The 12,185-nt window shown below is 35.5% G+C and overlaps 1 protein-coding gene across 13 annotated transcripts in view; it reads left to right on the top strand.

The window, feature by feature from the left end:
* Positions 1-12,185, top strand: part of EMSY (EMSY transcriptional repressor, BRCA2 interacting) — a 90,892-nt gene that overhangs the window by 51,511 nt on the left and 27,196 nt on the right. For all 13 annotated transcript variants that reach the window (XM_030331513.1, XM_030331518.1, XM_030331506.1 and 10 more), the window contains 3 exons: positions 1,479-1,628; positions 4,203-4,373; positions 10,766-10,902. In XM_030331513.1, the coding sequence (XP_030187373.1) occupies positions 1,479-1,628; positions 4,203-4,373; positions 10,766-10,902 (458 nt within the window). The remainder of the gene's footprint in view (positions 1-1,478; positions 1,629-4,202; positions 4,374-10,765; positions 10,903-12,185) is intronic.

The raw sequence follows: 12,185 nt of genomic DNA, 5'->3' as shown, positions 1-12,185 counted from the left end.
TTTTTTTTTTTTTTTCTGAGGATGAGAACTTTGAAGAGGAATGGTTTTAAATACATTGTAATTACCTTCTTTTTACAGGACTGTAGAATTGTCTTGTGAAATTGTCTGGGCCTCCTGCTATTTAGTGGTGAAGGGGAAGGAGTTCCTAAAAATTTATTTTAAGGAAATTTGTCTGTTTAGATACTTGTCTTTTCTGAGGTCCATTTTGATAAACAATATTTTTCTAGAAAATTATCTGTTTGATCTAAATTTTCAACTTATTTACATAGGACTAAGCCATGTAATCTCTAATGATTCCATTGTGTTTTTTCTGTTATTTTGGGGGGCTTTTTATGTGTCCTAAGCATTATTGTAATTCACTTATAGGGTAATACTATAAAAAATTTTTTCCATGCAACTTCACTGGTTATGATTTATTATAATAAATAATAATTTCTTTATCTCTACAATAATAATAGTTTATTGAATTCTTGCTATGTATTAGGCACTTTATAATTTTGATTTATATACTGATATTGTCTTTATAGATGAAAAAAATGAGTTACAGAGACTAAATAATTTGCCCCCAGTTATTCCTAGGTGTCATAATTTTAACTTCTTAATTGACTACAAGAAATTTAAAATTATTTAAGGTTGTTAAATGAACAGATTTGTTTGCTTTCTAATGTCTCAATCACCATCCATAAAGTAATATAATTTTTATTTGCCAGTGCAATACACTGTTATGCAGATTATTTCAGTGAAGTTTAGCAGGGGAAAAGTGTTACCAGAATTTCCTCAAACAGTTATTTGTACTTAAATTTGTACTTTGCATGAGAGATTCATTTTATTTTTTATTTTATTGTTTTTGAAAGATTTCTTTTCAATGGGTATTTTACATTTGGAAAGTGAATGTAACAATTATAACATTTAATTTTTTTTTTTTTTCAACGTTTATTTATTTTTGGGACAGAGAGAGACAGAGCATGAATGGGGGAGGGGCAGAGAGAGAGGGACACACAGAATCGGAAACAGGCTCCAGGCTCTGAGCCATCAGCCCAGAGCCTGACGCGGGGCTCGAACTCACGGACCGCGAGATCGTGACCTGGCTGAAGTCGGACGCTTAACCGACTGCGCCACCCAGGCGCCCCACAATTATAACATTTAAATAACAATTTTGAAAAATGTAAAAAAATCCACATCACTACACTAATTGGGTTTGAAAGCTCTTTATATGACATAATCATAGACAAAAGGAAAAACCTTTTTTTTTTAAAGAAGTTGTTAATAGCTTCTATAATACCTTAATTATATTCTTGAATGAGAAATTAGGAAAGATGGGAATTTGAGGAATACAAATTGAGAGTTTCATCATTATGGAAAAAGCTTCTCTTTCGGCAAGACTGAGTGACTGTGTGTAACTGCTGCCCTCTTGGGTTGGTATAAGGAATATGTTTTCGAAAATAATTGTACTGAGATTTCCCTTTCTTCTTTCAAAGGTGTTAAAATCATCACACAACAAGTTCAGCCAAGTAAAATCTTACCTAAGCCAGTGACAGCAACTCTGCCCACCAGTAGCAATTCCCCTATTATGGTGGTTAGCAGTAATGGTGCAATTATGACAACTAAACTGGTAACCACTCCTACTGGTAAGTTTGCTTGAGCATTAGTCCGTTCATTCATCATACGTTCATTGAGTAATTTCTTTGTAGCAACAATGTGCTACACTGGGGATATAGAGATAATGAGACCATTCTTTAAGAGCTTTTCTTGACTCCCCTTTTCCCCCCAATGAAAATTAGCTCTCTCTTATTATTGTCATGGTCCTCTGTTCTTTTCCTTTATAGCACATACTACAGTTTCTAAGTACTTCACTACTTGTTTGTTGATTTGTTTACTTAATTAGACCATAAGATCCATGATAAGGGACCATCTCTGTTTTATTCACCGTATATAGAGAGAGCTGGTCTTGGAGTATGTGTTTAGTCAGGATTTGTTGAGAGAATGGAAACACGGTCTCCTAGCCCACAAGGATCTCGCTTACTCTTAAGAAGTTGAGAGTCTATTACATTGCCATGTAGTAAACATTGCTCAGACTGAGAGAAGCACAAGATGCCATGTTGCTCAGATATGGGAGCAACCAGGCTATGCCCAAGGAAGTGACAGTGTAGGACATTTTAGATAGTACCATCCTTTGTGTTCTTGAGCAGGTTACTAATCCCTGTAATCTTTTCCGTGGTCTATTTAAATGGGACAACAATACCTGTACCATAGGTTATTATAAGAATGAGAGGAAATCAGGTATGTAAAGTCCCCAGCAGAGTGCTCAATAGTAATTACTATTAATTTACATTAGAATTAGTCATTACTGTTATTTTAAATTTGTGTAACTCTTACCAGATTTTTTTGAGAAGAGCCAATATTTAGATGATAGAATCTAAAGAGTGTAAAATGGTATCTGTCTCAAGTTTATAAAGATACCACTTATGGGCCAGGATGTAAAGGTTTGTATAGACATTACACTTCATTTCCCTTAGACTTTAATATCTCCACTTTTAGCAGCAAAACAGACTTATGTTAAGAAACTTGTCCAAAGTCACACAGCCAATAAAAGGCAGATCTGGGGTTTGAACTCAGTCAGATCTGTTTGACTCTCAGATGTGCTTTTTTTTTTTTTTTTTTTTTTTAATTGTGGTATATAGAGAACATGCATGAGATTTACCATTTTAAATGAATGGTTCATTGGCATTCATTGCATTCACATTATTTTGTAACCATCCTCACCATCTGGCTCCAGAACCTTTTCATTTTCCCAAACTGAAACTACCCATTAAACAGTAACTCTCCATCTCCCCTCCACCCACTCCCCCCTCATCCCAACAACGATTCTGCTTGCTGTCTCTACAAAGCCTTGGCTTAAAAAACACTATTCTTGCATTACATTTATCATACTTCCCCCAAAACTTTTTCCCATTTGGTATAAAGATAGTAGTGTTATATATGTATGATTCTTTCCATTAGCGAAAGGTAGTGAAAAATAATAATGTGTCTGTCTGTGCCTTTGTATCTACGTTAGAAAAAGTATTCCTATTTTTAGAGCAAAAGCTTAAATGGAAAATTTTTTGTTATTATAATTCAACTGATTCACCTTACATTTGTAGCATGTTTACTTTGCACTAGATTTTTTTTTGGATGCAGATGTATGTTTATAAGGAATTTAAACTAATTCTACCTAACATTCTTCCCCTCCGCCTTTTTTGGGTAGTGATTGTATTTAAAAATTTTTAAATGTCTTGCTAAAAAGCATTTTTGTGGGGTGGGGTTTGTTGAGAATGGTTATCACAATGACCATTATTATGAAACTTTTTTTTCTGTTGAAGATGTTAATCTCAGTCATCTTCATTCTCCCCCAGACTAGTAGTTCTTTGCTTAGGAATAGTAGTTCTGAGTTACTGTATTTGTAGGAAACTACAATGGGCTCATCTGGTCAGTTTTTAATTCCTGTTTGGGAAAAGAAAAAAGCCCTTGGAATAGTGGGAAAGAGTGTAAAATCCTTTGAGAGACATGAAGAAAAATACTCTAATGGGTCAGTTAGAGTTGAGGAAATATGTAAATAGTGAACTTTTTAGACTAAAAGAAATATTCCTGGCAACTCTTGGCAGCTTGAACTTTAATCTCTAGTAAAATGATGGAATAACTCTTTAAAAGATGGAAATATATTTAGAGAGTAGCAGAGTACAAAATAGTAAAAGTTTATAAAATTTTAAGCAAACAATACTGCCTTATTTGCTGAGTGCTGACATTGGGTTTGGCACTGAGACAGTATGAAACAGATGCAGAGACCTTAAAATCTATAACAGAAATATCTAAAGCGCTCTGGCAGGAAAGATGATTAAATTTAAGTTTCTTTTGGCATAAAACTAGTGGAAGAAGGGTAGTGGAAGAAAGGAATAGAGTTAGTTATATTTTTTCTTGGGGTTAGTAATTTGATGCAACACATCACAAAATTTTATGTGTAAAGTTAATTCAAATTGACTTGGCTGTAGTTCCTGCTATGTGCATTGAAAATTGGCTATAAATTGTTACTTAATGTCTTGACACCTTGAAATTCCATTTTCAAGTTAAAGCAATATAGATTACATTGAATTATAGTTAAACTGTGTAAATTGTCATTCTTCTATAAGTAATGACAAGTTTTTCTTTTGGCTTTTCCCTTTTTATAGGCACACAGGCAACCTATACCCGGCCAACAGTGAGCCCATCCATAGGTCGGATGGCTGCAACCCCAGGAGCTGCAACCTATGTGAAAACTACCAGTGGTAGCATCATTACAGTAGTACCCAAATCATTAGCTACCTTGGGGGGCAAGATAATTAGCAGTAATATAGTTTCTGGTAGGTATATCTGAAATATGTTGAAGGTATAGGTAACAGTAAGAGGAAAAACCATATTTCACTGTTCAAGGATTCTGTCTGATCTCAGTTTTCTGCTTAGAAATCTGGAGCTGTGTTTTTAGTCGTGATGTTTAGTGTTTAAGTATAGTTTATTTCTAATATTAAATCTTCATACATTAAGCTTTTGATAGTTTTAAAACAGAAAGAACATTTAATTTTTTTCAATCAGAATAGAAATACTATGATTTGCATTTGCATAGTGATTTTTCATTTACAAAGTGTTCTCCCATTTGTCACTCCTTTCCAAACTGATAAATCCGAAAAGTTGGTTTCACCTGCACTTTACAGATACAGACAGATTTTAAGTTTAGAGAGAGGAAATTGACCTCTTCAAGACCACACAAGCTACATAGTGGACGAAAGAACTAGGGTTTATTCATCTAAATATGTTTGAGGGAACCATATCTCATCATTTCAATTACTAATGTCACTTTAGCTTATTAAAAATAAAAATATTTCAATGCTTTTCTTTTCACCATTATATTGATAGTTTACTTTTAAAAAACAATTTACCCAGATAGTGAAAGCTAATATTTATTAGTATTCAGAAACCTTACCTGGTTTTTATCAGCTCATTAATTCCTGGAGTATTTGGGTTGTAGACTCTGAAGTAGAATGTTAACATAGCATCTGTTTTCATTATTATTTTTTAATTAAAATGATGTAAATAATCTCTCATCAAGTAAGCCCTGTGGACTTTGTCTGCCATTTTTGTAGACTAGCCATATTTTGTATGCCCCAGGTGAGTTGTTCTAACAGTTTAAAGTGAAGGGATTGACGTTCCTGGCAGTATACGATATTGCTGATAATTGAGGGAGTAAAAAAAAGAAAAGAAAAAAAGCCACAAAAACAAAGCAGGGCATGGTATTGGCGTAACGCACTATATTTAAAGCTGCTAATTTTGGCTCTATTTTTTAGTGTAAGTGAGAAAATCCAATGTTTGCCAAACTGAGGAGGGTGAAACCAGTAGGGAAAGAATCATACTCTAGCTTTAAGAGGATTTTTTAAATAATACAGTGAAAATTCAAATTATGATTTATTATGACAGTATCTTAAATGGTATAGAGCACATTCTCTAAAACATTTTTCAAAAAGTGATCATTTTTCATTGGTGTGTAACTTTTTATGACCGTAATGGTTTTTCTTTACTCATATATGAATTCATAATAACCTTACAGCTTGAAGGAATGTCTAGATATCATGAGGCTGCTGTTTTCAGACCTGCTTTAGGATTTAGCGGCTTTTGTACCAGGTTAGAGCAGCACAAGAAAGCACATTTTCCTAGAGAGGTGGTGAGATGTATACCCTGTACATGTATACATTTTATCCACATTTGCATGTAAATATTAAGCACCTCCTGGTTAGTTGGTATTTCAAGTACATTGGGTATACATGAGAAGAGTTCTTAAACTTTTCTGCACCATAGGATATACTTGGCACACAGTTCAAACAGTGCTGTTCATTGCATCGAGCTTGTTTTGTGTCTGTCTCTGCTTCACTGTTTGACCCTTTTATTTTAAGGAATTTCTCATTTCTGACTGCTCTAAACTGATCCTTATGTTACATAGCAATATTCTTTATAAAGATAGTTCTCTTATTTTATAATATTTTGTTATTCCATGATTGTGGGATTACAGGTTAGTTCATAGTAGTTTTCAGTCCCTGCTTGTCTATTCTTAGTAAGCTGGTAAACCTAGTTGGATGAGTTTAGATAATTCATAATTAAAGGCTGGATTCTAGAATCTATGCCTACCCCACTCCCCTACCCCCTGAACAAAAATGAAATGGTTTTCTTAAAATATACCCAGACATCTACCTGTAAGAATAGAAGGCTTTAAAAAGAAAAAATGAGGGGCGCCTGGGTGGCGCAGTCGGTTAAGCGTCCGACTTCAGCCAGGTCACGATCTCGCGGTCCGGGAGTTCGAGCCCCGCGTCAGGCTCTGGGCTGATGGCTCAGAGCCTGGAGCCTGTTTCCGATTCTGTGTCTCCCTCTCTCTCCGCCCCTCCCCCGTTCGTGCCCTGTGTCTCTCTGTCCCAAAAATAAATAAACGTTGAAAAAAAAAAAATTAAAAAAAAAAAAAAAAAAAAAAATGATACTTTCCTCTCATTGTGGGTAATTGGAAAATACAGAAAGATACAAAGAAAATTAAAAACCCACAATTTTTACCATCCAGAGAAATATGTTAAAATATAAGTGTATATATTTCTGTTCATTCCTTTTTCTATTCATTTATTTTGGTTATAAATGTGTGTATATATGTCATATATATGTTTTTAAAATTATATTGAGATCTAATATAATCAGCTTTTGCCTTTTTTTCATGGGATAGGATTATTTTCCTATTCTTTTAAATGGATCTTGACACCTCCTCTGCCCCCACTTAATGGCTGCACAGGGTTTCCTTATCTGATGCACCATATTTAGCCATTTTCTCATTGTTGAATGTTTTAGATTGCTTCTAATTTTTTTGTCATTATAAATAATCCTGCGATGAGCATCATTATACATAAATTATTATGTGAAGTCCTTACTTCCTTTCCTCTGGAAAGCAAGGTCATGCTTCCAGAGTGCTTTCTAGAAAGGTCAAGTTTTTCTTTTCATCAGAATAAGCAATTAAATGGAAGATATGAACTATTTTTTTCAGTTATTTAACTCCTCATGTCAGATACTTATGTGTAAATATAGATAGGCTTTTCAGATACGTAAGTTTTTTTTGTGAGTTGTGTTGAGGGTTGGTAAAGGAACCATGCCTATTTTATGTAGAAGATTGGATCCTTTGGAGATGAACTCATTAGGACATTGAGTCCTTGACTCTAAGGACATTATGAGAACCTTTGGCAATGGCAAGACTTGATTTTTATTCTTCTTTTGATCTTTAGTACAATGTTCAGGCAAGGAGCTAGTGTTTATATATCTTTTGCATTCGTTCGTTCATTTGCTTATTCTTTGAGCAAAGCAACATAAACCATTACCCAGGAGACCAAATTGTCAGGGTGATGTAAAAAAATCTCTGAATAGTAAAATCTGGGCCATTAAATTAGTTTCTTTAAGCGATCCTACCATACTGCTCACATTTTTACAGGAATTGTATTTTTAAGTAGAAATCCCTGGAACGCATCCAGTATCATAGTCCATGATCCAAATGTGACTTAAGAGTAATTTGCACCCATTGTATCTTAAGTCTTTATAAGTGGAGACTGTATAGACAGTGGGTTCTCTGATAGTCTATGAGCCAAATTCTGGGCCGGGTGCTGTGATACATAGGGGATGCACATGAGATGGAATGCTAAACAAATGAATTTTTATACATTCTGTTGTGATGTGAGAACTGTAGTTGGGCTACTGTGAAAGTGTAGAGGAAGACCTTTTTAAAAAAATGAATAACTATAACATAGTTATCAATTGAAATATAGAAATATGCTCATTGGAACTTTAGATTTTTATAACTTGATAATTCTAGTTATAAACTTTTCCATTTTAAAATGACACTGTATTTGCTTTTCCTTATGTTATGCCTTTTTCTTGTTTTCTAACATCCTCCCCCCTCATTTTGTTAAAGCTGGTAAACTTGGTTTGCAACTGTCTCATAAATTAATAGATCCCTGCAATGGAAAGGATTAGATGGTGACTTAGATACAAATGTAATTCACTTGTTAAGCAAGTTTTGCCAAAAAAGTGGTCCTTGTACTTTGGTTAAAGCTTGGCTAACATTTCCTTGAGATAGCTTTTTTTTTTTCCAAGTTTATTTATTTTTGAGAGAGACAGAGACAGAGCATGAGTGGAGGCGGGGTGGAGAGAGAGAGGAAGACATAGAATCTGAAGCAGGCTCCAGGCTCTGAGCTGTCAGCACAGATCTTGATGCGAGGCTCAAACCTGGGAACTGAGAGATCATGACCTAGGCTGAAGTTGGATGCTTAACCAACTGAGCCAACCAGGGGCACTTCTTGAGATAGTTTTTAATGCTTACTTTCTAAAAACCCTTTCTTTTATTAATCAAATATATATATATATATATGTTTTTTTTTAATCTTTATTTAGTTTTGAGAGAGAAAGAAAGACAGAGTGCAAGCAGGGGAGGGACAGAGAGAGAGGGAGACATGGAATCCGAAGCAGGCTCCAGGCTCTGAGCTGTCAGCACAGAGGGGCTCGAAACCACAAAATGTGAAATCATGGCCCGAGCCGAAGTCAGATGCTTAACTGACTGAGCCACCCAGGCACCCCTTATTAACCAAGTATTTAATGAGGCTGTATTATTGAAGGAGTCATCACAATCAATCATGTATGAGGGATTGGAGTTAATTAAGAGTTGAAGTTGATAGATGTGAATAATGGGCAGTGTGGTTTTTGTGGCTCTTAACAGCTTACTGTTCAGAATCTACAGATACAGGGAAAAACATTTGTGAAGCTGGTGTGTGAATAAAAGTGCGTTTTTATGTAACCTGACTGTGTTGCCTTGGACTGACAAGATATCAGATGATGGCAAATGTATTAAAATGATATATGAAGTAATAAAATTGCCAAAAATTGACTAGAATATTCTTATTCTTGGTGCAGTCTCATTACTAAAACTCTAGTAAGGAATGCTAAATTTTTCCAGTAGAAAAGAATAAAATTTTGTTTAACTTTTCTTCTTGGGAACATATTAATCAGTCATGTTTTTAATGAGTACCTGTTATGTGCTTAGTCATTTGATAAATGATGTGCAAGCCTATAGAAGAACAATGTGACTTGCCTGTTTTCATGGGCAGAGGAAATCACAGGCACAGAGGTAGCATTGCGACTCATACGCTCAAGGACCAATGTGGAAACCAACATACTGAAGGAGAGGTATATATTGGATAATCCTGCAAATTAAAGTCTGACAGAACCTGGAAACCTAAGAGGAATTTGGGCTCTGTGTGACAGATAATAGGAAGCCATAGTGAAGAAGTTACTTGTTAGACTAGTGTGTGGCATGTATTGTAGGGTAAGAGTTGGAACAAATAAGATCAAATTTTTAGATTAAGGGTCAGTTCATACAGGATTTTGAAACCTAAGAGGGAAAGTTAGAACTAGATAAAATAGGGATTAGGAAGGCTTTTTGCTTTTCGCTTTTTTGAGTAATCTCTATACCCAGCGTGGAGCTTAAATTTACACCCCCTGAGATCAAGAGTCACCTGCTCTGCCGGCTGAGCCAGCCAGTTGCCCTAGGAAGGTTTTTGACCAATTTGACCAATGTATTGGGTTCTTGACATGACAAAAAAATTTTTTTCAGGATGTTTGATATAACAGGAGCTTCAGATCTATTTGTATGAAACTTGCAATAGGGAGAAAATATGGGACACTAAAAGAGATGAGGGTCTATTGAGTCAACATCAATAACATTTTGAAAGAAGACATGTGTTGGTGACAGATTGAGTTCATTCACATACTCGACTGAACAACTATTACTGAGTAATTGCCATACAGTATGTGCTAAGCACTGAGGAATTAGTGATACAAAAAGATAGAGTGTGGAGCGCAAGGGGCTTTTGTTTTCTTGGGTGATACAGGGAAGACAAGGCAAGATTTGTACCAGGATTTCCAGCCATGCCAGTCAGAAGAATATAGGGTACAAATTTGATAGGTATAAGAGAAGCAGATTGTGGAAGGATGTGGGGAAGAGGGCATGATAATATGTTTGGCTCAGTAGATTTAGGTCTATGAAATAGATCTTAATTGTTGAAAATATAAATTTTTTTGTATAAATATACACATTGGGATATCATCCTCAGACTCTTCAGAGTGCTGCAGATAACAAGAGGACATGTTTAATCTGTGACTTGGTCTTTGAGTGTTTATTTTTTTTTGATCACAGAAATATAAATGGCTTATTCTCATAAATTTTCTCGAGAGTCTAATGTTATGTGAATTTTGATAAGTATTTTGATAAGTATTTACCTCTCTCTTGATATTCTTTTAGAAGAGTTTTCCCATCACACCAGTCAAAAATAGATATAATACTGGGTTTGGGGAAGTATTTGTCAAAGAATACAGATTTAGATTTCAGTTAACTAATTAGGGGAGGAATATTGATGGGGAAAATGATAGTGATATTTTTAGATTCTGATTTTGGTGTGTAGGTTTTCAAATTCCAAAAAGATGACCGCTGTAAAAGTCAATTCTTAACACTCTCTCATTTTAGGACAACTTGTGCTTATTGTTCCGAGCCTTCATTTTCATCCTCATGACAGCCTTCATGTCATCTCGGGATGACACGGACTACGTGTGTTAATTGTGTACAACATAAACAGAAATAACCAAATATCACTAGTCCTTAACTCAGGCCTCCTTTTCTCCCCCCTTCTCTAAGGAACGACTACCAAAATCACTACAATCCCAATGACTTCCAAGCCCAATGTGATTGTTGTGCAAAAGACTACAGGAAAAGGAACGACCATTCAAGGCCTCCCGGGCAAAAACGTTGTCACAACATTGCTAAATGCTGGAGTAAGTAAGAGCTTGTACTGCAGACTCAGCAGTCCACTGAGGATTTTAAAAACCAGCTATACAAATATTTGCCTAAGGACTTCAGAACCCCACAATGGCCTGTATGCTTGATTTACCACTACTGTGATGTAATAACTGTTAAAGCACCACTAACTGATGCCATTTTTCACAGTAATTCCTAAAACACGTTGCTCATAACTGGGTTGCTTATGACCATGATTTAGATGCTTAACTTGGTCCAAATGGAAGATTCCACTGCCTTAACTACAGGGAGACCTCTGTTAGAGGACAATTTTACTCCTGCCTCTGGCCAGTAGACATAAGCCTAGTATGGGCCTCGGCTGGGCCAAGTGAGATATTTAGGATTAAGAAAATTAATTGAGAGGGTTTTACTTTCATTTTACCTCTTTGAGCTAGTTAAAAAAAATATCAAATAACAGATTAATTTATAGTTCTGAAGGCAATTGTGCAGAGGTTTGGAGTTAGACAAACCTGGGCTTTGTCTCTTGTATTGTAGTTTGACTTTTGGCAAATTTATTCAACTTCTCTCATCCTTAATTTCCTCATTGGTAAATTGGTGATTATGATCTTTACCAGTGAGTTTGTTCAGTAACTGGGAGCTGTTTTGAAAGTGCTTAGGACAGTGCTTGGCACATAGGACGTCACCAATAAATAGTTTTTCTCTTATTGTTATTACTTGTGGTGCTTAACTATTTAGGCTTGGTAATGTCCCTACTTTGCTAGAAGAAAAGACTGTTGTACTTCATTGCAGATCTCTGGTAGTTTCCTAGGCATCACAGTCTTTAAACTGTTGGCATTAGATAGTTCCATCATGTTGGAAAACAGATTGTTCCTAGTGTGAGTTCACATGGTAAGCCAATAGTAAAGCCTGGATTAGAATTCAGATTTTCAGAAGCCTTTTATAGTTTGTTTGGCAACTTCATAGAATTTGATATATAAGATGGGATGCCATGTACTCTAAGTCCTGTGGTCACAAACATTGAAGAGTTGTGTATGAATCCTAGCTGCCACATAATATCTAAGAGCAACAGTTTGACACAGGAAATGATAGTAAAACAAGCAGATCAGAGCATAAGACTACACATATGTATATTCTCCTCTACTCAACAGCTTGCTCACCTGGGCATGTCCACACACATACATCAGAAGAGATTTTTTTAAAAATAGCCTGCTAGTTGGTTTTGATAGGCTTTGAATGGGTCATTATAGTTGGACCAAGCCCGTCAAGCTGTTTAATAGATAGGCACAGCCACATGAAAACT

Source organism: Lynx canadensis, chromosome D1, assembly GCF_007474595.2.
Source record: "Lynx canadensis isolate LIC74 chromosome D1, mLynCan4.pri.v2, whole genome shotgun sequence".
Taxonomy (NCBI): Eukaryota; Metazoa; Chordata; class Mammalia; order Carnivora; family Felidae; genus Lynx; species Lynx canadensis.
The sequence above is the reverse complement of the archived record's forward strand: the minus strand, read 5'-3'. Positions and strand labels throughout refer to the sequence as shown.